We start from the raw sequence: 25,645 nt of genomic DNA, 5'->3' as shown, positions 1-25,645 counted from the left end.
GTGTGGGAGAATGTAGTGATTAACAGTTAATGGACATGTGGGATCTTATTGGGGTAATATTCTATAACTGGTTTACAGTGATGGCGGCGCAACTTGGTAAATTGCTAAAAAAAAAAAAACCGTTGAATTGTACACTCAATCTGGATGAATTATGTGATTTTAAAATATGCCGTAACAAATGATAAAAATACATACCACATTCCATTGTTCTCTCTCAACAGTCTTAATATAGCTTCCTAGTAACAAGTAAGTTCCACATACTGCAGTTAGTCGATGTGTCTCAAATTTTTTTTATGTTTGTAGGTTCCTTCTTTTTATCCTCTCTTTTTTTTGTTTGTTTGTTTTTTATATCTCTTCTTTTTCCTTGAAGTTTTTTGTTGAGGAACCTTGGTTATTTGTTGTGTAGAATTATTCTATTGGTTTGGAGCTAATTGCCTCCTTGTGGTATTATTTACTATGTTCTTCTCTGAATTGGTAGTTAGCCTCAGAGGATTGATGTGATGGCCAGTCTACAACTTTTTGAAAAACAAAAACCAAATCTGAAATACTTTAAGTGTGATGTAATGAAGAATTTGCATCTAAAGTTTGTTATTTTGTTCCTTTTTCTTTTTTTTTTTTTTAACAACTGATACCTAATTTGAACCTAAAGCTAAATTAAAACTTACTCAAATGTGAGGAGAGATTCTTTGTTTAAATGTGAATTTAGTCTGCATATGTCACTGGAACTTCCAGTCTTACTCATGTGGCTTTATTTTTTTTTTTAAGATTTTATTTTATTTTAAATAATCTCTACACCCAGCCTGGGGCTCAGACTCACCACCCTGAGGTCAAGAGTTGCATGTTCCACTGACTGAGCCAGGCAGGTACCCCCATGTAGTTTTAATTTATATTTGGTTTTCCCAGTCATCCTTTAATTAAGCAACAGACTCTAATTTTTTAAGTTTTCATTTGAATTCCAGTTAGTTAACATATAGTATAATACTAGTTTATAACATTTTTAAACTTAAATAGCAAAGATTATGTTTGGTCATTATAATAAAAGTAAGAAAAACACAGTTAAACAAAAAGGAAACTAAACGTCATCATTCTACCAGCTATATGAACACTGTCAACTTCTGGTGATTTTTCTCCAGATTTTCTTGTATGTTTATATACATTCATCCATATGTACATATACATATGGGGATACACACAATTATGTAGACCGTAAAGGGCTGGTTGGAGTTCAGAGATTGGCAAGGATATATGCTACTGAGATCAGCTTAATTAGCTTGCCTATCACTGAGCCAGGGAACAAGCATTGCAAAGAATAAATAAGGATGTGCTTGAGTGGGCAGGGCTCCAAGGGTATCCCCAGGTCCTCACAGAGGTGGTCCAAACTCAGGGTTGGTGCACTGAGTAATTTGTCAGCCACAAAACCTGGTTTTTAGGTAAAAGAAAAACACTTACAAGTTCAATCGCTAGAAGTCTTATACTTTGTGGAACAAGGTAGTGTTCTAGTCTCTTGTAGGCTGCCCATTCTAGTTTCTGGAGAAAATGGGGAAAAGCTTTGATTATTTGTAAGATAAAATCAAAACAATCTCATGACAAACCAGTTGGTCCTTTTTTAAAGTTTTAATTTCAGTATATTATAACATACAGAGTTATATTAATTTCCGGTATACAATATACTGATTCAGAAATTCTGTACATTACCCAGTGCTTATCATGATAAGCGTATTCTTCTCTTTTTTTTTTTTTTTTAAAGATTTTATTTATCCATTTGACAGAGATCACAAGAAGGCAGAGAGGCAGGCAGAGAGAGAGGAGGAAGCAGGCTCCCCGCTGAGCAGAGAGCCCGACGTGGGACTCGATCCCAGGACCCCGGGATCATGACCCGAGCCGAAAGCAGAGGCTTTAACCCACTGAGCCACCCAGGAGCCCCAAGCGTATTCTTCTCTTAATCCCCTTAACCTATTTTATCCATCTTCCACCCACTGCCACTTGTAGCCATCAGTTTGTTTTCTATAGGTGAGAGTGCTTTTTGGTTTGTCTCTTTTTTTCTTTGATTGTTTCAGATCTGTCTTTTTCTGTGTTTGATCTAGATCTTCAGTATGTACATAGTCTTAGAATTAAGTCTATCATCTAAGTAGCATGGATAGGCTCTGAAATGCTGGCAGGGAAAACACAACTGTCATACTGGGTTTGTTTTCTCTTTTCTGTGTCAGAGGAGGTACAGGGAGAATTTGACAGCATAATTCAAGCGGGCCCAGAAATTTAGGAAACGATGATGTGCAGAACTTGATTTAACAGGAATTTACTTTCTTATTAGTGTTTTTTTCAGATGGTGGAATTTTTTCCCCTGAAATTCACATATCCACGTAACAATAACAATAATGGTGATAAAAGTCACAGAAGCCACATTTTGAACATTTGCTTAGGGCTGCATGTCAGACTCCATATTCTTCATATGCATCGTCTCAGTCCTCACAATAACACCTTGCAGTAGGTAAGGTATTATCATCCCCATCCCACAGATGTAGAACAGAGGCACGGAAAGATTAAATAATTTAGGGTTTAGGGCTATGTAACAGTGGGGCAAATTCAAATCCAGGTTTATGTTTTTTCTAGAGCCTATGCTGTTATGTGTATTGACTTACAGAAGCTTCATGGGATGTTTAGAATAATTCCTGGTTCTCCAGCAATGCTCTTTGAAAGTTTGCCTCTCTACTGTAGAACCCATATTCATTTATTTTTAATTTTTAATTAAATTTAAGTTTTTGCATTTTTAAGGTAATTGTAGACTTTAGAGAAAAGTTAAAAGAATAGTACAGAGAATTTCAGTATTTCACCCAGATTTCTCAGTACTTGATTTATTATGTTTACTTTATTCTTTCCTACACTAAAAGATACCATCTTCCCCTGAATACTTTAGTGTGTATTTCCTTTAACAGTAAAATGTCATTGTCTTACATAACAGTACTAATGTCAAAGTCAGGAAATTAATGCTGATGGCAATGTTATTATTTAACCCACAGACCTTACTCAGATTTTGTCAGTTGCCCCAATAATACCCTTTAAAGGCAAAAGAAAATCCAAGATCATGTGTTGCATTCAGTTGCCAGGTCTCTTGAGTTTCCTTTAATCATCTGAATGAGTTCTTGAGCCTTTGTTTTGGTTTCTAGGTGTAGTTCTTGCTGCTGAAGCGTCCTTGTTATTAGGCTGCCTTAAGGGATGGACATACCACGTATGTGCACACGTAAATACACATTTACCCACACCTCCCCTGCGCCTCTACCCATCTCACTGTCTAAAACCAATACTAGTCTAACAACACAGGGTTCATTCTCTCTTTTGCATATTTGTAACTCTCTTCTCTAATAGGGAAGAGCTTAGTTTCCATTAGCCACAATATACTGGCTATTTCTTTCTTTGCTTTATCTTGAATACAAAAGTAATTTCAGAATTGTTAATCCATGCCTCTGTGAGAAATCAGCTACTAACTAGAGATCATTGTTTAGAGTTCTGTTTATCTTTAGAACATACACTGTTCTAATGTCTGGTTCCCCACCTCCCTTACCCTCTCAAAAGTGTTTATGTTATTCATTTGCTATCTCTATGTTGTATTAGTTTTCTAGGGCAACCATAACAAAATACCACAGACTGGGTGGCTTAAAGCAATAGATATTCTTTCACAGTTCTGGGAGGTTGGAAGTTGGAAATCAAGATGTCGGTAGAGTTTGTTCTTTCTGAGAGCTTGAGGGAGGATATGTTCCATGCTGCTTCTCCAGCTTCTGGGGATGGCCTGCAGTGCTTGGCATTCCTTGGTTTGTAGAAGGCTCCAATCTCTGCCTTCATCATCACACAGTGTGCTTCCTGTGCCCAAAGTTCCCCCTTATGTAAGGACACCTAAAGGTCTCATCTTTTTTTTTTTTTTTTTGCTTTTTAATTTATTTATTTTTTTCAGCGTAACAGTATTCATTGTTTTTGCACAACACCCAGTGCTCCATGCAAAACGTGCCCTCCCTATTACCTACCACCTGTTCCCCCAACCTCCTACCCCTGACCCTTCAAAAGGCCTCATTTTGACTTGATTACTACAAAGACCCTATTTCCAAGTAGGGTCACATTCACAAGTACTGGAGGTTAAGACTTCATCATATCTTTTGGGGGGACACAGTTCAACCCATGACATATGGCAAGTTCATTTGTGTCTAAATTCATTTTGGGGATGCCTCCCTCATCTTTGATTTTATTTTCGTTTAGAGTGTTTTTAAAGTATGTGAAACTTAGACATGATTCTAAAAGGCAGAACTACACAAAAAGGTGTATTAGGGAAGTAGTCTACTTGTGTCTTTTTTACCCTATTCTAACCACTGTCTTTGGTCTCAGGTTTTCCTTTCCATGTTTTCTTGTTGTAACGTTTCTTTTTTTCTTTCATGAAAGGTAGCATACTATAGGTACCTCTTTGAATTTTGTTCTTTTCACTTAATAGCATGTCTGAGAAATCACTCCACACTAGTTGCTAGAGATCTTTCTCATTCTGCGTAGTGCTCCATCATGTATGCATACCATAGTTAATTCAGTCCCTGTCCTATGGGGGAGCATTTAGGTTGGTTCCAGTATGTTGCATTTACAAATAATGCTGCTTGTAAAATTTATGTCCTCCGTATTGATAAATGCTACAAGGAGGCACCTCAGAAACATGCTATGATGTAAGAAGCCACACATAATAGGTCTCATGTTATATGATTCCATTTATATGAAATATACAGACTAAGTAAAACCATAGAGACAGAAAGCAGATTTGTGGTTGGGAAGGGAGGGAATAGGAAGTAACTGCTTAAGGGTATAGGGTCTCCTTCAGGGCTGATAAAAATGTTCTAGAATTAGAGGTGATGGGGGCACAGCATGGTGAATGTACTAAATGCCACTGAATTGTACAATTTGTTATATGGATTTTACCTCAAAAATTTGTATTATCCATATAATTAAAATAGGATATTGGTGCTTTGACATTTTAGCCCATGGAATGGACAGTGAATCTTCAAATGCTTCCCTCAAAGAAGAAACCCTGAGGTTTATTATTTTAATGACAGTGTGTGTCTTTTGGTTGCTTCATCAGACTTTAAAGTAATTTTACTTACCTTTTCTCGCATTTTGTAGAAGTTTCGATTATGTTTTGTTTTTCTCTAACACGGGAGAAAGCTGAAGTCTTATGATGCTGGAGCTTATAAGTATCCGTGTGGGGAAATGGGGTGTGGTCAGGGATGGAAGTGGGTCATAATGGGTGGAAGCTAGAAAGATATTAAGGCCAGATTGTCTACCATCTTCTGTGCTATGCCAAAATGTCTGGAGCTGTGAGTCATAGAAGATTATTAGGGAGAAGACTAATATTTATCCTGTGTTTTAAAGATAACTGACAACAATGTGGCAAATGTACTGAAATATAAGTTAATACTGGAAATAGGGAGACCAGTTAAGAGTTATATGGGGAAGGGTGTTAGGGTTCGGGTTAACTGCTCTAGAAAGAAAATCCAAAATAAAGTGACCTAAGTAAGATAGACATTTATTTCTCTCCATGTAACAGTTGTGAGGTGAGCACAGGTTGGTACCTCAGTGCTGTTCCATGAACTTATTCAGGGATGCATGCTCCTTCCATTTTATGTCATTATCCAGCAGTGCACACATTCATCTGCTGTTGTTAAGCTAGGTCATTGGTGTATCCATCTTTAGCTGGCGGGAAGAGTCATTTTAAGGCAAGCAACTTTTCTTTTAACAAGTGAAGTTGGAAGTCACCCACCAGTTCTGCTCATTTTCCATTGCTGGGAACTTGCTTTCATGGTCACACAAATTCATGAGAGGGTGGGACATGTAGCCCAACAGCTACATGTCCAAGAAGGAAAGAATGACTATTGGAGGCAAAAATAGCAGCCTACCGGAAGAGGCAGTTTGAGTGTTATGAGGATTTGCACCAAGGTAGTTATAGTGGGGTGAGAATTAAGAGATATTTAGGACGTAGGATGAAAAGAGAGTATATATTTCTATTCATTTGAGACATGTTGATTATGAGGTGTGTAGAGATTGTGTTGATACGTACAGTTGTCAATTTGATCTAGAGATCTGGAGCTCAGAAGAGAGCCGACCTGGCTCCAAGACCTGGCTGGAGGCATGGATTTGAAAATCATTGTTCAGGTAGTAGTTGTAGTTGGAGAGTTACCAAAAAGAAGGAAGGGGTTGGTAGTTTAAATGCAACTTTAGAACTGATAAGAAAAAAAGAACTGATAAGAGGCCTTGGATTAGGGCCTAAGAATGACATGGACCTTTTGCAAGAGTAATTTCAGCAGAGTCTTGGGGTAAAAAATAGATTGTAGTGGGTTGAGGAATGGATGCAAGTCATGAAAAGGAAACCAAGCTGAGACTACTCTTCGAAGAACTTTGGCTGGGAAAAGCACTAGGGAGACAGGTTTAATAGGGGAGAAGGTTAAGGGAAAGTTTTTACATTGAAGTAAAGTTGGAGCATATGTGTAGACTAAAGGGAAGGTAGTGGTGGTAGAGATGAAGGTATCAAAGAAAATATAAATGATGAAGCACGGTTCTGAGAAGGCCCGGAAGAGAAGGATCTGGAGGTGCCTCTTTTGCAAAGGAAGAGAGTAGCTCTTTTGGGATAACATCTTTGTAAAGGGCCTGGAGCGGGCACAGATATAAATTAGCTTTAAGGTTGAGGAGAGGGGGTGCACCTGGGCGGCTCAGTGGGTTAAGCCTCTGCCTTCGGCTCGGGTCATGGTCCCAGGGTCCTGGGATCAAGCCCTGCATCGGGCTCTCTGTTCAGCGGGAAGCCTGCTTCCTCCTCTCTCTCTGCCTGCCTCTCCAACTGCTTGAGATCTCTGTCTGTCAAATAAATAAATTTTTTTTAAAAATTAAAAAAAAAAAAAAGGTCAAGGAGAGGGTAGTAAAAGATCTCTACAGTGGGTCTCCATTTTCTCAGATGGAGCAAACTTGGTCCTTAACTGAGAGTGAAGTAGAGGCAGGTGGGTAGGATATCTGAAGAATAATGGAAATGACTTTTTATTTATTGTTGTTTTAGGATCCACTGTAGGAAACAGAAGAAGAAACTGACTAGTTACCAGCAATAGGGCTGTTGTAGAGTGTTATATACCTGACTGAAGTTAGAAATAAACCATTTTTTATTGTTTCCATTAACATAGTTATGTTACTGTTCAAGAACTATGATTAGAACATTATCTGAAAACATAAGGTCATCAATTTTCAGCTATTAACAGTTTCTATCTTCTCTAGGTATTAGGCTTAAGGGGAAATTAGTGTTAAGGGAACTAGACAAGGTACTGCTCCCAGGTAGGTAAACTTGTCTCTTTTAAGAACTGCTCATTAGTGAAATTCCTGTCCCTGTCATGTTAATTATGCATCCGTGCTACCTGTTCTCCAGCGTCTCAGAGGATAACAAGCATATATTCATAATTTATTTTCAGCCTTACTCATAAAGTGGGTAAAAAAAAAATCTCAGTAATACTAAAACAAATGTTTAATGAGAGGTAGAAGTACTTTTAGAGAAAAGAGAAATGTCACCCCATAATCTCCTCCATTTGCATAGTCTTCTTGATTCCAAATGTGTCATGCAAACCAGTAACTCTTGATGTTTAACATGAAATGCTAACACAAATTTAATATTTATTGCAGTCTCATATACCTGTATAGAAGAAAGTCCAGTTTCCTTTTAAGACTATTGCTTCTAACAAAGCATACGTTTCCTTGATGTGTGATAAATGGAAATTGTAGTCCCAGAGGTCTTCACAATAAAATATTGGCCCACACTTGTTATCTCTTGTCTTTTTGGTGATAGTCATTCCAGCAGATCTGAGGTGATATCTTGTGGTTTTGATTTGCATTTCCCTGATGATTAAGTAGCCAACAGGTACCTTTTCATGTACCTGTTGACTACTTCTGTGTCTTCTTTGGAAAAAATGTCTATTCAGTTTTTCTGCTTCTTTTTTCAGACTTTTTTTTCCTGTTAACTTCTGTGAGTTCTTTTTGATTGGTTATATGATTTGCACATACTTTCTCCCATTCCCTGATGATTAAGTAGCCAACAAGTACCTTTTCATGTACCTGTTGACTACTTCTGTGTCTTCTTTGGAAAAAATGTCTATTCAGTTTTTCTGCTTCTTTTTTCAGACTTTTTTTTCCTGTTAACTTCTGTGAGTTCTTTTTGATGTGAACACCTTATTGGTTATATGATTTGCACATACTTTCTCCCATTCCAAAGAATACTTTTTGTTGATTGTTTTCTTTGTTGTACAGAACATTTAGTTTTTTATCATAAGAAGACAAGAGATAAATGTTAGTGAAGATGTGGAGAAAAGGGTACCCTTGTGCATTGTTGGTGGGAATATAAACTGGTGCAGTTACTATGGAAAACAGTTTAGAGGTCCTCAAAAAGTTAAGAATAGAGGGGCACTTGGGTGGCTCAGTCGGTTGGGCATCTGCCTTCCTCTCAGGTCACGATCCCAGGATCCTGGGATGGAGCCCTATATTGGGCTCCCTGCTCAGTGGAGAAGTCTGCTTCTCCCTCTCCCTCTGCCCCTCCCCCCAGTTTGTGCACTCGCGCTCTCTCTCTCTCTCTCTCTCTCTAATAAATAAAATCCTTAAAAAGATTTTTTTTTTTAAATTAAGACTAGGAATTCTATACTGTCTTGCAATCCAGTTTCTGGTATATATCCCAAGGATATGAAAACAGGATATTGAAGAGATACCCACACTCTCATGTTTATTATAGCATTATTTTACCATACCTAAGATTTGGAAGCAGTCTGCATGTCTGTTGATGATGAATGGACAAAGAAGATGTAGGCTATGCATACACAATGGAATGTTATTCTCTCACCAGAAAGAAGGAAAGGCAATCATTTGCAGCAACATGGATGGTCTTTGATGGTATTATATTAAGTGAAATAAGTTAGAAAAACACAAATACTGCATGGTATCACTTATATGTAGAATCTGAAAAAACAAACCAACAAAAAGTCATACTCTTAGAAACAGAGTAGAAGTATCACTTACATGTAGAATCTGGGGAAAAAGGGTGGGAAAATAGGAAGAGGTTGAAAAAAGGGTATTATAAAAAGGAAACAACATTAGCTCACAATGCAAATTCTGTATATTGTTAAGAAAAACACTAGAAAATAATAGTTGCACTTAACAACAAAGCCCCAGAATATATGAAACAAAACCAACAATTGGAGGGAGAAATAGACAATGAAACAATAAAAATTGGAAACTACCCCACTTTTAGTAATTAATAATACAACTAAGCAGATCTACAAGGAAATAGAAATACTATAAAGCAATTAAACCTCATAGACATCTACAGAGCACTCTACCCAGTAGTACAGAACACATCGTCTTCTCAAGCATTATAGGGTATTTTCAAGAATAAACCATAAGATAGGTCATAAAACATATCTCAGTGATTTTAAAAGAATTAAAATCATATAAAGTATATTCCTCAAGAGTAGTATTGAGGTTAGAAATTAGTGACACAAGAAAATTTGGGAAATTCACAAATATATGGAAACTAAACATACTGTTTTAGTTAACTAATGACTCAGAAGAAATCATAGGGGAAATTAGTACTTCACGAGGAATAAAAATAAAAGTACAATATATAAAAACTTGTGGTATGTAGCCAAAGCAGTGCCTAGAGGGCACTGTATGGCCTGTATTAAAAAAGAAAATTTCAAAAAAAAAAAAAGGTTTCAAATTAATAAGCTAATTTCCACCCTAAGAAATGTAAAGCAAAAAAAGAAAGAAATTAAAAAATGCCAATTATACCAAAGACAAACATAAGGGAAGAAATGATAAACATAAGATTCGGGATAAATAAAGTATAGAACAGTAGAGAAAATCAGTGTAGCTGAAAGTTGGTTCTTTGAAAAGACCAACAAAGTTGACAATTCTTTAGTTAGTCCAACTAAAAAAAAAAGAATACTAAAATTACTAAAATCAGGAATGAAAGAGGGGACATTACTGCTTATCTTATAGAAATAAAAAGAATTAGGAAAATATTATGGATACCTGAATGCCAACAAGTTAGATAATAGGTGAAATAGACAAATTTCTAAAAAGACACATCATCAAAACAGATTCAAGAGGAAATAGAAAATTTGAATAGACACATAACTAATTGAAATTATATTAATAATCAGAAAACTTTTCACAGAAAAACCCAGAAACATGTGACTTCACTGGTGAATTCTACCAAATGTTTAAATGAGAATATCAGTCCTTCACAACTCCCTTCCATCCCAAAAAAGGGAAGGAATATTTCCTTACTCATTCGATGAGGTCAATATTGCCCTGATAGCAAACCAAACAAAGACTTCACAAGAAAACTATAAACCGCAACAAAATCATAGCAGATCACATCTAGCTAGCAATGTATAAAAAATATTGTACACCATGACCAAGTGGGATTTATCCCAGGAATGCAGTATTGGTTTAACATCTGAAAATCAGTTGCTATAATACACCATTTTAATAGAATAAGAACAGAAATCATTTCAACAATGCCCAAAAGGCAGTTGACAAAATCCAAAGTTCTTTCATGGTTAAAAAAAATGAAACAGACAGACTAGAAATTGAAAGGAACTTCCTCAACCTGATAAAGTGCATAAAAAACACCCACACTTAATGATGAAAGACAAAGATGGCTTTCCTCCAATATCAGGGATGAGACAAGGAAGTATATTTTCACCATATCTTTTCATCAGTGTGTATCTTCCTAGGACAGTTAGGCAAGAAAAAGAAATAAGAGGCATTGAGATTGAAAGGAAAATGTAAAATTATCTGTATTTGCAAGTGATACAATCTTGTATCTAGAAACTCCTAAGGAATCCCCTGAAGTATTACTAAAACTGGTAACAGATTCAGTAGGGTTACATGAGAAAAGATCAATATACAAAAATCAGTTTTATTTCTATACACAATGACATTCTGAACATGAAATTGTAATTCTAATTACAATAGCATCAAATTAAGATTACATGCCTAAAAACTAAGATTAAAATACTTAAAATTTGGGTGCCTGGGTGGTTCAGTGGATTAAAGCCTCTGCCTTCGGCTCAGGTCATGATTCCAGGGTCCTGGCATCGAGCCCTGCGCCCCTGCGCCCCTGCGCCCCTGCGCCCCTGCGCCCCTGCGCCCCTGCGCCCCTGCGCCCCTGCGCCCCTGCGCCCCTGCGCCCCTGCGCCCCTGCGCCCCTGCGCCCCTGCGCCCCTGCGCCCCTGCGCCCCTGCGCCCCTGCGCCCCTGCGCCCCTGCGCCCCTGCGCCCCTGCGCCCCTGCGCCCCTGCGCCCCTGCGCCCCTGCGCCCCTGCGCCCCTGCGCCCCTGCGCCCCTGCGCCCCTGCGCCCCTGCGCCCCTGCGCCCCTGCGCCCCTGCGCCCCTGCGCCCCTGCGCCCCTGCGCCCCTGCGCCCCTGCGCCCCTGCGCCCCTGCGCCCCTGCGCCCCTGCGCCCCTGCGCCCCTGCGCCCCGGCTTTCTGCTCAGCGGGGAGCCTGCTTCCCCTCTCTCTCTGCCTGCCTCTCTGCCTACTCGTGATCTTTGTCTGTCAGATAAGTAAATAAAATCTTTAAAAAATAAAATACTTAAAATCCAACAAGAAAAACACAAGATTTGTTCACTGAAAACTATAAAACACTGGTAAAGGAGATCTAAATGGAAAGACATTCCAGAGTTATAGATAGAAGACTTAGTATTCTTAAGATGGCGGTACTCCTAAAATTGATACATAGATTCAACACAATTTCTATCAAAATCCCAACTTGTTTTTTTTTTAAGCAGAAGTTGACAGGCTGACCCTAAAATTCATATAGAAATGGAAGAGACCCAGAATTGCTGAAAAGAGAAAAAGAACAAAGTTGAAGGGCTTACTTATAATGCTCCATTTTAGAAGTATTACAAAGCTGCAGTAATCAAGACAGTGCGGTCTTTTTTTTTTCTTTTCTTTTTTTTTTTTTTTTTTATTTATTCATTTGTCAGAGAGAGAGACCACAAATAGGGGGAGCAGCAGGCAGAGGAAGAAGCAGACTCCTGCTGAGCAGGGAGCCTGACATGGGGCTCCATCCCAGGGCCATGGGATCATGACCTGAGCCGAAGGCAGACGCTTAATGAGTGAGCCACCCAGGCGCCTCAAGGCAGTGTGGTCTTAACTGACATAAGGATAGACCTGTAGATCAGTGGAATAGAATCGAGCATTCAGAATTTAATCCTTGCATTTATGATCATGATTTTTAAGAATGTCTCCAAGACAAGTCAATGGGAAAAAGAATGTGTTTGGTTTTTTTTTTTAAGTAAGTGATGCTGAAGATGAAGTTGGACTCCTGCCTCACACCATACACAGAGATTAATGCAAAATGGATCATAGATCTAAATGTAAAGCTAAAAGTATAAAACTTTTAAATGAAAACATAGGAATAAATGTTAACAATCTTGGGTTAGGCAGTGCTTTCTTAGCTATGACACCAAAAGTATGACAAAAAAAAAAAAACAGGTAAGTTAGATTATATCAAAATTAAGAACTTTTGTCCTGGAAAATGACTGATAGTAGTGAAAAGATCGTGTACAGAATGAGAGAAAACGTTCGTAAATTATATTTCTGATAAGGGACTCTATCTAGAATATAAGAACTCTTTCAACTCGATTAAAAAAAGAGACACCCCCCCCCCCCGCAAAAGAGGCAATCCAATTGAAAGACAGAGGATTTGAACAGACACTTCCTCAAGAAGGAATGCAGATGGCCAGTAGGTACATGCTCAAAAGATGCTCAGCAGCAGCACTTATTAGGAAAGAGCAACATTGAGATACCACTTCATGAGGATGAAGTGTAATAAAGATGGCTTTATTACATGAGGATGTAATGTAGGATGATTACATCCTACATTAGGATGGCTGTAATAAAAGAAAACAATAACAAGTGTTGATAGGATCATGAAGTGATTGAAACCCTCACACATTGCTGGTGGTAAGGTAGAATGGTGCAGCCACTTTGGAAAATAGTTTGGTAACTCTCCAAAGTGTTAGTGAGTTGCATATGATTTAGCTTTTCCACTTCTAGGCATGTATAGAAGATAAGTGAAAATCTGCATTTACACAGAAACCTGTACATGAATATTCAGAGCAGTATTATTCCTAATGGCCAAAAAGTAGGAAAAACTAAATATCCATCAACTGTGAATGGGTAAGTAAAATATATATCCATAGTGGAATATTATTTACCAAAAAAAGAGAATGAAGTATTGATATATGTACAGTATGGATGAATGTTGAAAAGTTCATGCAAAATAAATTAGTCACAAAGGACCACAAATGGTCTAATTCTATTTAAATGAAATGTCCATCAGAGGCAAATTTGTATGGAGAGAAAGTAGATTAATGGTTTCCTAGGGTTGAGGGAGGAGTGAGGGAAGAATGATGGGAGGAATGAGTGGGGAGTGACTGCTAATGAGATTTGAAAAATTTCTAAGATTGCAGTGATGGTTGTACAATCCAATGAATTGTACACTTCATTTGGGTGAATTATGTCTCAATAAAGCTGCTAAAAAACAATATCCATTGCAGTGTTAATACTGGAAAGTAATGCTTATTGCTATATTAATACTTAGAAGCAGCTAAAAATAGAGACCTGGACTCTTATCAATTATAGGTATGTAACTAATTATACTAGAGGACTGCTGGGATAGCCGATTTTTTCACTTTGCAAAAAGATGGAGAAAAGGTGGTAACTAGGAAAGGGTTGAAAAAAATGCAGGAATAGGAAAAGGGTATGATGTTTGGAATTGAGAAAGAAGTCTCCTTATGGAGTTGCTAATGATAAACTATCTGTGAAAAGAGCATGGTATGAGTTGGGAGCAAAAATACAGAAGAGTAGGGAAGAAAAGTAATTAACAATGCTGTCCTTTGGAAAGCTCTGGAGGTTAAGGTAGCCTAAACTCCATAACCAACAACCTGGAGTGAAGCGGGAGGAAGGGGACCAAGCAGAGACACTCAGGATGGATCTCAGTAGGAATAGTTGCTGTTGGGCAGGTACCTACAATACAGGATGTTCTTGTTTAGTTTTTAGAGTCGGAACTTGAGAAACTGTGAAATTTTGGTTAGCCTTTGTTTTTTATTTTATCTTTAACATGTAGTTGTATTTGCTGTACTTTTCCAAAACCATCAGCTCTGAGTTGATGACCAGTTTTTCTCATTCTGCATGGGATTTTGTCTACTTTTAGTACTGAAAATGCCATGTTCCAGAAGTCTTTTCAGTCCTGGACAGAGAATGTTGGTCACCCTCATTGTAAGATCTGCTGGTGATTTCTAATAGCTTTTTTGCTGTGTGTGAAATACACAGGGACGAGGGAGAAATACACATTAAATGTATTTATCAGTGGTAAAATTCGATTTGGAAAAAAAAATGAACTGTAGAACCAAGAATTAGGGAAACGCTACAAAAGTATTTGTTGACTCTTCTGTTGTTAAGACCTTGATAGTTAGGCACTGGAGTTATCAGCAACAAGATGTGATCCTTGTCCTAAAGAAACTCACTATCTAATAACAACAGTTCTTTGAGGAGATGACATCTTTTCCTCAGCAACAAGGATATGTTTTTAGTAGAAAACAATTGAAATAATTATTGGTAAGAATGTGTTGGTTGTGAAGTCTTCACAAGACTGTAAGGGCAAACTTATTTTCTTTACCATGAGATTCTCAGTGCTTGATAAATTGCCTGACACCTAGTAAACGCTCAGTAAATATTTATTGGATAAATCAAAATAATGAGGAATATATAGAGACTTGACAGAGGATACCTTAGAGATTTCTTAGAGATGCATTGGTTTAAACCAGGACTCTTTGTTTTTTTTGCTAATATATAGCTAATGATTCCAACTTTGTGTCAGGCTCTGAATGAAGTGCTGTTTGTTGACTCATTTAATCATTATATTGTGTTCCTTTTTTAATAGATAAGGAAATAGAAGCACTGAACGTTTAAATAGCTTGCCCTAGTAGTGTAGATCTTGAATTTGCACCTTGGCGGTAAAGCTCTAGAGCCTGCTTTTCCCCTGCTCTCAGGAGTTGACAGCGGTATGGAAACTGCTCTCAAGTTCAGTTTCCATGTTTACTTAACCTAGAGCTGGTAAATGAAAACCTTACGTGGTGGAGCCTCCACTTAACAAGCTAAGTGATTTCTGTGCATGTTAAATGAGTACATGCACTTCACTGGGTAAGATATAAGTGCTTCTTCAAAACCTGTATATCTGCCTGAATTGAACATCTTCTGTGGAGAAATTAATGCATAATAAACCAAAAGATAAACCAGCAAATAAACTCCTCTTTCTAAAAACATCAAGTAGACAGTTTAATTAGCAAGTTGTTCTTCACACTCACATAAAATGGAGATGGGAATCTCAGGTAATTAATGAAGAAAGTAAAATTTGCCTGCCTATTTATCAGGCTGGAGTAACAGACACAGATAAAGCCTAAAACAATATTTCTCCCAAGAATGGTGCTGTTGGAAAGTGTTGTAACAAACCCTGTCTATGAGTGACAAGGCTTGCTTATATCTTGAGAGACTTTATTCTTGAAGATTGTGGACCAGCAGAAACATGGCTGTGTGTAATTATATCAGCAAGAGTAAAACATTGCACTCTTGTCTGGAGAATCTTAAGTCTTTTTGACATAGAGAAGCAATCGTTTTACAGCCGAGATGCACAGCTTCAGATAAGGGGTATCTGGATGCAACACCAGCATGTATCTTAACTTGGTACTTGCTAAGGAAAGAGGATGTTGAGTTCACTTTGCAGTCCAGTCCTGAAGTAGGGACCCGTTTACGTATAGCTCTGCTTTGCTCTGAGCCTGTTCACAGCACTACTGCATGTGAATTTCACCAATACTCCGTTCCTCCCCAAGTCTTAAAATAACTGTTATCTTTTACTTTGTTTTGTGAGATGGTTCAAGATTCCTCTGGTGTGCAGTTTTCTTCATTGCAGTGCATCAGTAAATCTGAATATCAGACTAGAGATTTATTCCTGTGGTCCTTAAGCCAGTTGGGCTACCATTCTGCCAACTGTCAGAGACTTATTTTATAAAAGAAAACTAAAAATGAATCAGGATCAGAGCTCGGCAGAGCTTGGTAGTAGAACAACTACCTGCATTGTGGGTCTCTTGAGTGTCTTTTTTTTTTCCTTTGTGTGTGTTTTAAAGTCAATTTTAGAGCCATAAGGATCTTTTTAGATTTTCTTTCTCATTGGTTGTCAGATGTTTCACAACTTTGAAAACTTTTCTCAGAGAAAAGATGTGGTGATTGAGAAGTACTATTTGATAGTCTCTTAAGCCTGGCTCTCATTTCCTACTGTGTGGAAGGAGGCACCACGTTTGTAATGTGCCCAAACTCACACGTCGTATTTGTGGATCTGATTCCTCTGATTCTTGGCCCATTGTTTAGTTTTTCCACACTAAAAAAATGGGATTTAATTACACTTCTAATGATTCGTTTGTGCTATTGCTTGCTAGTTAAAAGTAGAATGTGCTCCTTTTTAAAGTACAATGTAAATGCAGATAACACTGATTAATTAGGTAGGAACTCGGGAAAAACTAATTTCTTCCAAATGGGGAAACTCATTTCTTTTCCAACACAATGGAAAGTATAGAGATTGATGAGCAGGGAAATTCGTATAAGAAGAGTAGGATTTCTGTTTTGTTTCCATGAGAGCAACATTAAATGGTAGAACAAAATTTTGAAAGTGTGAACGGCACTGGGAAGACCCTCACTCCACTAGTTTTTCACAGCTCTATGAAGTTACATCTTACAATTTTTTTTCCTGTCTCCTTTTTTTTCCTAATTTTTTTGTTAACATAAAATGTATTATTTGCCCCAGGGGTGCAGGTCTGTGAATCGTCAGGCGTACACACTTCACAGCACTCACCATAGCACATACCCTCCCCAGTGTCCATATTTTCCTGTCTCCTTTTGTCATTAGTTTTTTTCTTTCCTAAGAGGTAGGAGAGGTGCTTTCTCCCTTTTATTTTCATCATAGAGTGGAAGACACCAGGGGAATTACTGATCCGGCTCCTTTTCCTGTCTCCCTCGAGCGCTGTAGAAGTCCCTTACCACCAGTTGTTTACTCTGAGCCGCACTGTTTGTTGCCATCATGGAGAGTGATTGTTACATCATTTAGGATAGTTACTTCTCAGAGATTAATCATGGAGTGTTTAGCCGCTCTTTAATATATTCAAGGCATGTTGTGGGCTTGAGGCTGACTATACTGGACAGTTTAGGTATTTACACGTTGAAGGGTAATAATGCTCAAAAATAAAAAAAACAGCAGAGGACTTTTTATTTAATATATCTGCCATTTCTTCCTCATTTCCAGTCCTGAGTGTCTGTTCAGTGGGTTTAACTGCATGAATATTTATTTAGTACTCAATTTAGTTAGAATAGAAGATAGACAGGGATCCTTCCTGCCTTCAAGGAGCTTGTTACACTACGTGAAAATTAACTGGAGTGTTTATGTAGCAGCCAGACTACAGGGATCCACTCTGAGCCAGGAGTGTCTATTTATGAATTCTGTTGGCAGGAAGGAATGGGGGTAGCTGTGACTAGAAAAATCTAATTAGTTCCCAGGTCAATGAATAGCTGGCTTTGACTCTTTGCTCTGTGAAATGCTCTAGATAGGGAGTATCTCAGAGTATCTAACAAGATGCTCTGTGAGAGGACATTAGTAGAACAGAGTAGCTCATATATCTTGATTCATTTAGTGGGTTCCATAGAGGTGGCGAGGTTCATTTCACTGGTATAATTAAGAAAGGAACAGTTCAGCTGAGCCTCCAAGGCTGGCTGGGACTTTGCTACCTATAGGAGAATGGAGGGTATTTCATATGAGGATGGTGCGAAAGCAAAGGTGGTGTTAGCCTACTAGACCTGTTTGGGAAATAAGACTAGAGTGATATGCTCTGTCCGGGTATAGTGGGAAATAAGATGTGAAAAGCAGATTGATGATAGTTTATGGAGAACTGTACGTAGTAGCCCAAAGATTCAGACTTTAACCTGTGGACTGGGGGATTTGTTTGTTTGTTTGTTTTAAACAGGTTGGTAGCACGGTCAGTGTACAGATTGAGAAGAGAGACCCTGGGGGTAAGACCTATTATGCATCCACAGTTGAGTGGCATGGAAGGCAGGGCTGAGCACATGAGATTTTAGGGTGGAAGAATAGGACTGAAACATGACAGGTAGCTTACCAGGGGAAAGGGAGAGGAACGGTGTACACCTAAATTGAGGTTATGGGGAGAATAGTTTTGCTGTACCATTTTGTTTTTAGGGAATGCTCTTTTCTTAAGTTTTATTCAGCTGTGATTTATGCCTACATAGCCTCAGGACCAGGAGCCACTAGAAAATTTGTATTTTTAAATCAAGCCTTGTGAGAGAAAAACAGACTGTCAGAGATCTTAAAGCATCTGGATGTTTTACAACTATCCCTAACAATAGGATTGTGGTTCTTATTATTAGTAAGCATGATAAAGGTAGAGAAATTATTGCCCATTATATTCTTCACTTGGTTTAAAAACTATACCATGATTCATGTTTCCGTTTTCTGTTCTTACTCTAGAAGGTTTTTCGAGCCTACTACAGACCTACTTTACATAAAGAAACTCTAGGTATGCTGCTGTAATTTTTATAAACTAGGAGGGATATAACCCAGAGGACTGGTACTGAGAATTCACTTCTGAGTTATGGGTGCCTGCTTTATTTTGAATCTTCCATCAGAGCTACATTGGTAAACCAGGCTCTCAAAGAAGAGCTGGGTCCAGGTAAGAGAAAAAGAGACCTAGCAGGTTAGTCAGGAATTTCCGGTTAAGCCACTCTCACCTCATTGTCTGGAGACTGTCTGTTCCTATTGGGGAATATTTGTTTAAAATGAAAAGTGGGTAGAATTTGGTTCTTTGGGTGTGAAAAAAAAAATCTTACTCTTTTTCTATATGTAGCACAGATACATACCCAACACATGTGGCATTAAAATTTCATTGGGAGAGGCCATGAGGAAAACAAGATTGAAAAACACTGTGTTGTAGGAGTTTGTTGTATTTTGTTTTTTTAAAGAGTGGAAGTCCTGTTTTCTTTAAACCAAAAACTAAACCTAATAATCTGTTGGAAACTCTTTTAGTATGCCAATCAGGATATTTTTGATCTCTTACTGTTTAGTTGGAGCAAGGAAATTTCTTTTTGATCCTGCTGAACCCAAGGTCAAAATTGATTTGTAGCAATTTATGCAAATGTAAGTAATACTTACCTTAAACATTATTAATCATGAACACTTAGGAAAAGATGGCCAGACAAATAGACAGACTGTATTTATTTTCATTAGATTAGGTATTTTCATTTGATGACATATTTAAAGAGTCAGAATACTAATACTGCTTTATAATTTTTTTTTCATTTATATTGGAATATCTAGAAGACCATAGGACTATTAAATACTTACTTTATATTTCTGTGTGGTACTAATTGTGATTTGAGTTTTCCTTCCAAAACTAAAAATTGGTTACTAGTTCTGTGGTTTTACAAAAAACTATTTTACAGTGCTATATTATAAATGCTTAAAGTCAATTTCTTATCTTTTTAAAATCAGCTATTGGATTTCATGGTCCTCTGGTAGTTTAAGATAGTAATTGGATTTCGGTACTTCTTGGTACTCTGGTAGTTTGAGACAGTAGTTGAAAGCTTTTTTAAAAGAATAACAGCTCTGGGAAATGAGCCATGGATTACTGACATACTGTTAATTCCATTTATTGTTTCTATAATATGAAATGCAGTTTTATAAATTGTGTATTTGGAAAGGTACCAGATAACAAAAATAAATTATAATTAGCTATGAAATACTTTTACATATAGCACAGATGGACATTTTTTGTGTTTAAAGAATGGAGGGTGCCTGGGTGGCTCAGTGGGTTAAGCCGCTGCCTTCGGCTTAGGTCATGATCTCAGGGTCTTGGGATCGAGTCCCACATCGGGCTCTCTGCTCAGCGGGGAGCCTGCTTCTCTCTCTCTCTCTGCCTGCCTCTCTGCCTTCTTGTGCTCTCTCTCTGTCAAATAAATAAATAAAATCTTAAAAAATAATAATAAAATAAAGTAGAATGGAAGCAGGAGGTTTTGTGAATGAAGTACCCATAAGATGGGCATGGGGAATCTCATTCGTTTCCCACAGTCTAAGTTTAAATTTTTCTCTCTGGCCATAGGACATTGTGTGTGCACATGCATGTATGTGTGTAGTAAAAAATGCAGATTTCCCCTTCTTAACAAATTTTTAAGTGTACAGTACAGTATTGTTAACTATAAACACAATGTTGTGTGGCGGGTCTAGAACTTTTTCATATAGTATGATTAAAACTCTATACCTGTTGAACAATAACTCTTCATTGCTATCTCAGCTCCTGGCAGCCACCATTCTGCTTTTTGTTTCTGTGATTGTAGACTACTTCCCATACCTCACATAAGTGGCTTCTTGCTGTATTCGTCCTGTGACTGGCTTATTTCACTTAGCATAACGTCCTCAAGGGGCATCCATGTTGTTGCATGATGTGATTTTCTTCTCTTTAATAGTTGAACAATATTCCACTGTATATATCCCCACATTTTCTTTATCTGTTTGTTCATCAGTGGACTTTTAGGTTGTTTCTACCTCTTGGCTATTGTGAATAATGCTGAAGTGAACACGGGAGTTCACATACCTCTGTGAGATCCTGATTTCAAATCCTTTGGGCACATATCCAGAAGTTGTATTGCCAGATAATACGATAGCTCTATTTTTTTTTTTTTTTGAAGAACCTCTATTCTATTTCCCATAGCAGCTTTATCATTTTACATTCCTAGCAGCAGTTTACAAGTATTCAAATTTCTCTACATTTTCACCAACAATATTTTTTCATTTTTTCCCTCCCTCCCTCCTTCTTTCCTTCCTTTCTTTCTTCCTTCCTTCCTTCTTTTGCTATTCTAACAGGTGTAAGTTGATACTACATTTTGGTTTTGATATGCATTTACCTGATGATTAGTGATGTTGAACATTTTTCATGTGTCTGTGGGCTATTTGTATGTATTCTTTGGAGAAATGTCTATTCAATTCCTTTGCCCATTTTTTAAAAGTTTTTTTTAAAAGATTTTATTCCTTTATTTGACAGAAAGATCACAAGTGGGCAGAGAGGCAGGCAGAGAGAGGAAGAAGCAGGCTCCCTGCTGAGCAGAGAACGAGATGCGGGGCTCGATCTCAGGACCCTGAGACCATGACCTGAGCCAAAGGCAGAGGCTTAATCCACTGAGCCACCCACACACCCCTTTTGTAAAGATTTTATTTATTTATTGGACAGAGACAATGAGAACACAAGTAGGAGGAGTGGCAGGCAGAGGGAGAAGTAGGGACCCTGCTAAGCAGAGAGCCTGATGTGGGGGCTCAATCCCAGGTCCCTGGGATCAAGACATGAGCTGAAGGCAGACGCTTAACTGACTGAGCCACCCAGGTGCCCCTCTTTGCCCATTTTTTAATCAGAGTGTTCTGTTTTGAGATGTTTGCTTTTGAGAAGTAGGAGTTTTCTTATATATTGTGGATATTAACCCCTTATCAGATACAAAGTTTACAAATATCTTCTCCCATGCTTGCCTTTTCACTGTTGATGTTTTAGTTTGAAGTAGTCCCACTTGTCTATTTTTGCCTTTGTTACTTGTTCTTTGTTTATCATATCCAAGAAATCATTGCCAAGACCAATGTTAGGAAGTTTTCCCTCTGTGTTTTCTTTTAGAAGTTTTAAATTTTCAGGTTTTGAGTTTAAGTCCTTAATCCATTTTGAGTTGATTTTTCTGTATGGTGTAAGATGAGGGTCCAGTTTCCTTTTTCAGCATGTGGATATCCAGTTTTTCAGCACCATTTATTGGAGATACTATTCTAAGTCTTGCTGCCCTTGTTCAAAATCAGTTGACCATATATGTGTGGATTTATTTCTGGGCTCTCCATTCTGTTCCATTGGTCTGTGTGTTTGTGTTTATGCTTGTACCATTCTGTTGTAAGTACTGTAACTTTATAGTATTTTTTAAGCAATATGAAGTCTCCAGCTTGGTTCTTTTTTCTCAAGATTGTTTTGGATATTCAGGATCCTTTGTGGTTGTTTGATAGGACTTTTAGTGTTGTTTTTCTATTTCTGCAAAAATGCCCCTGGGGTTTCTATTATGATTGCACTGAATCTGTAGATCACCTTGGGTGGTAAGGACACTAACAATATAAAGCCTTCCAGTCTATGAATATGGATATCTTTCTATTTATTTATGTCTTTTTAAATTTCTTTCAGTAATATTTAGTTGGTATTAGTGTACAAGTCTTTCACTTCCTTGGTTAAGTTTATTTCTAAGTAGTTTATTCTTTTTAATGAGATTATAATTGAGATTTTTGCAGAATTTCCTTCTTGGATTATTTATTGCTCAGGTATGTAAACACAACTAATTTTTGTATGTTGTTTTTATATCCTGCAACTTTACCGAATTCATTTTTTTAACAATTTTTAAAAAAGATTTTATTTATTTATTTGACAGAGGGAGAGATCACAGTAGGCAGGCAGAGAGAGAGGGAAGCATACTCCCTGCCGAGCAGAGAACCCTATGTGGGGCTTGATCCCAGGACCCTGAGATCAAGACCTGAGCCAAAGGCAGAGGCTTAACCCACTGAGCCACCCAGGCGCCCCCTGAATTCATTTGTTAGTGCATACAGTTGTCTTATGGAATCGTTAGGGTTTTTATTTACTTATAAGATCATGTCAACTGCAAACAGATAATTTTACTTACTCATTTCTAGTTTGGATGCTTTTTATTTCTTTTCCTTATCTCTGTGACAGAGGACATTTAATGTGATCCAGGGTAGATAAAGAATCAAAAAAGATGTATTCTTCTGGGTATATCAATTCTTAAATGAGAGCTACTTTTTTTTTTTTTAAAGATGTTATTTATTTATTTGACAGATATCACAAATAGGCAGAGAGGCAAGCAGAGAGAGAGAGGAGGAAGCAGGCTCCCCGCGGAGCAGAGAGCCCAATGCGGGGCTTGATCCCAGGACCCTGGGATCATGACCTGAGCCGAAGGCAGAGGCTTTAATCCACTGAGCCACCCAGGCGCCCCGAGAGAGCTACTTATTTTAAAGTAATGCCAATTACAACATGGTTTGCCCATGTTTATTTATTTTTTAAAAAAAGATTTTATTTATTTGACATAGAGGGATCACAAGTAGGCAGAGATGCAGGCAGAGATGGGGGTGGGGGAAGCAGGCTCCCTGCTGAGCAGAGAGCCTGATGCATGGCTTGATCCCAGGACCCTGAGATCATGACCTGAGCTGAAGGCAGAGGCCTTAACCCACTGAGCCACCCAGGCGCCACCCCCCTTTTTTAAAAGATTTTATTTTTTGTGACAGACAGAGATCACAAGTAGGCAGAGGGAGCAGGGGAAACACTCCCATGGTTTTTTGGTTTTGTTTTGTTTTTTTTTTTTGGTGTTTTTTTTTTTTTGATGACTATAACTTTAATTTTTAAGTGTGCAGAAAAAGATTCAATTGGTATTTTGATTGGTATTACATTAAGTCAGGGATTAATTTATGACATTTGCAATCTTTATCGTAGTAAATTCTTCTATTCAAAAGTGAAGTGTCAGGGTGCATGGGTAGCTCAGTAGGTTAAAGCCTCTGCCTTCGGTTCAGGTCATGATCTCAGGGTCCTGGGATCGAGCCCCGCATTGGGCTCTCTGCTCAGCAGGGAGCCTGCTTCCTCCTCTCTCTTTCTGCCTGCCTCTCTGCCTACTTGTGACATCTCTCTCTATCAAATAAATAAATAAAACATTTAAAAAAAAATGAAGTGTCTGCGTGCGGAGGTGGTTCAGTTGGTTAAGCGTCTAACTCTTGATTTCAGCTCAGATCATGATCTCAAGGTCATGAGATTGAGTCCTGCACTTGAGATTCTCTCCCTCTTCCCACCCCCTTCACATGTGCACTCTGTCTCTCTCTTTAAAAAAAAAAGTGAAGTGTCTTTCCATTTCTTATCTTCTTACTCCCAAAATACTTTATTTATGGCCTACAAATTTTAAAGCTTATCCTTGGATATAAAATTTAATTTGATATATTCTAATTTGTTAATGTAAGGATTTTAAAAAATTGTTTTTGGTTGTTTTTTTCAATTGATTTTGGTTTGCTTGCTTTCCAGGAACATAATCATATATACTACAAATAATGAGAATTTTGTATTTTTACTATTTATCCACCTTATTTTTTTTCTCTTGTGGATTTCAGCTGCTTAGTACTTACAGAATAATTCACTGACACATTAATATTCACTGTTCTATTATGTGTTAGGAGACAGTGAATAAGTACACATACAGTATGTTGGGTATGGTAAGTGTTATAGAGAAAAACAGAACAGTAAGGGTATTTGTGGAGTTGTGATTGCAGGTTGCTATTTTACATGGGGATATCAGAGACATTCTCACTGTGAAGGCAGCAGTTGGGTAGAGCCCTGACAGAAGTGAGGAAGCAAGCCATCTGGGGGGAAAAGAGTGCTTTAGTAGTCTAAATAGAAAGTGTAAAGGCTGAGAGACAGGAGCTCCTTTATGGTATTCAAGGAAAAGGAAGGAGGACTATGTGGCTGAAGTAGAGTGAAGAGGGAGAAAAGTAGGAGAAAGAGGTAGAATTACAAATAACAATCCTACTGCATAGTAATAATAGCAGATAATAGTAATGAACATGTGCGAAGACTTGTTCTAAGTATTTAACTATTCTTTCATCGAATCCTTAAAATAACCTTAAGAGGGGGAGACACTGTTTTCTCCTTTTTATGAGCAACCTGAATTCAGAGAGAGAATATGAATGAATTTGCCCAAGATCATACAACTAGAAAGTTGTGAAAGCAGGTTTCATAGATCAGTATTTTGATTCCAAAGTACATATCCTTAATCATGACACTGTGCTAGATATGGGGAGTTGCTAAGATATGGTGAGTCCAGTAGCCAAGTATGGATTTGATGTTCTAGAAATAAGGGAATTACTGAAGGCTTGACTTTGCCTTTACAGTTATTATAGTACAAATTTTATGTCCCCTCCAAGTTCCTAAGGAAAGTCTTGTTCATTTCTGAAACTCTACCTCCAGTCTCTAGCACATTCTCTTACATATCATATTGGCTGCTTAGTGTACGGTGGATGTTGAATATATTCTCTAGAGAGATTATACAAAGAGCAAACTATTCACCTTTATCCAAATTAAAGCATTTAAATGTTTTCATAAATAACATATATACACAAACATATACTCACATATCTCTTCACAGAGTTATAAGATGGAAGGTAAAACAAGTTGAGAAAACTTGCTTTTAAAATCTTAAGAAATAATTAAAAGCATTTTTTAAAAGATTTTATTTATTTGACACAGAGAGAGATCACAAGTAGGCAGAGAGGCAGGCGGGGAGGGCGGGGAAGCAGACTCCCTGCTGAGCAGAGAGCCCGATGGAGGGCTCCATCCCAGGACCCTGAGATCATGACCTGAGCCTAAGGCAGAGGCTTAACCCACTGAGCCACCCAGGCACCATTTAGTTACTGTGCTAAA

At 37.9% G+C, this 25,645-nt stretch overlaps 1 protein-coding gene across 13 annotated transcripts in view; it reads left to right on the top strand.

The window, feature by feature from the left end:
• MAP4K3 (mitogen-activated protein kinase kinase kinase kinase 3) overlaps window positions 1–25,645 on the top strand; it is a 192,214-nt gene that overhangs the window by 68,571 nt on the left and 97,998 nt on the right. The window contains exon 1 of one of the 13 annotated variants that reach the window (XM_045979495.1): window positions 1,901–2,010. The exons of 11 other annotated variants lie outside the window; for them this stretch is intronic. Coding sequence is in view for 1 of the 2 variants with exons in the window: in XM_045979493.1 (XP_045835449.1) it covers window positions 20,165–20,177 (13 nt within the window). In the remaining variant the exon portion in view is untranslated. Of the gene's footprint in view, window positions 1–1,900; window positions 2,011–20,133; window positions 20,178–25,645 lie in introns of those variants that run through there. One more of the 13 variants, XM_045979493.1, reaches the window with a different exon arrangement.

The sequence above is a fragment of the Meles meles genome, chromosome 15 (genome assembly GCF_922984935.1).
Source record: "Meles meles chromosome 15, mMelMel3.1 paternal haplotype, whole genome shotgun sequence".
In the NCBI taxonomy this organism is placed as follows: domain Eukaryota; kingdom Metazoa; phylum Chordata; class Mammalia; order Carnivora; family Mustelidae; genus Meles; species Meles meles.
Note: the sequence above shows the minus strand (reverse complement) of the source record. Positions and strands in the feature narration are given on the sequence as shown.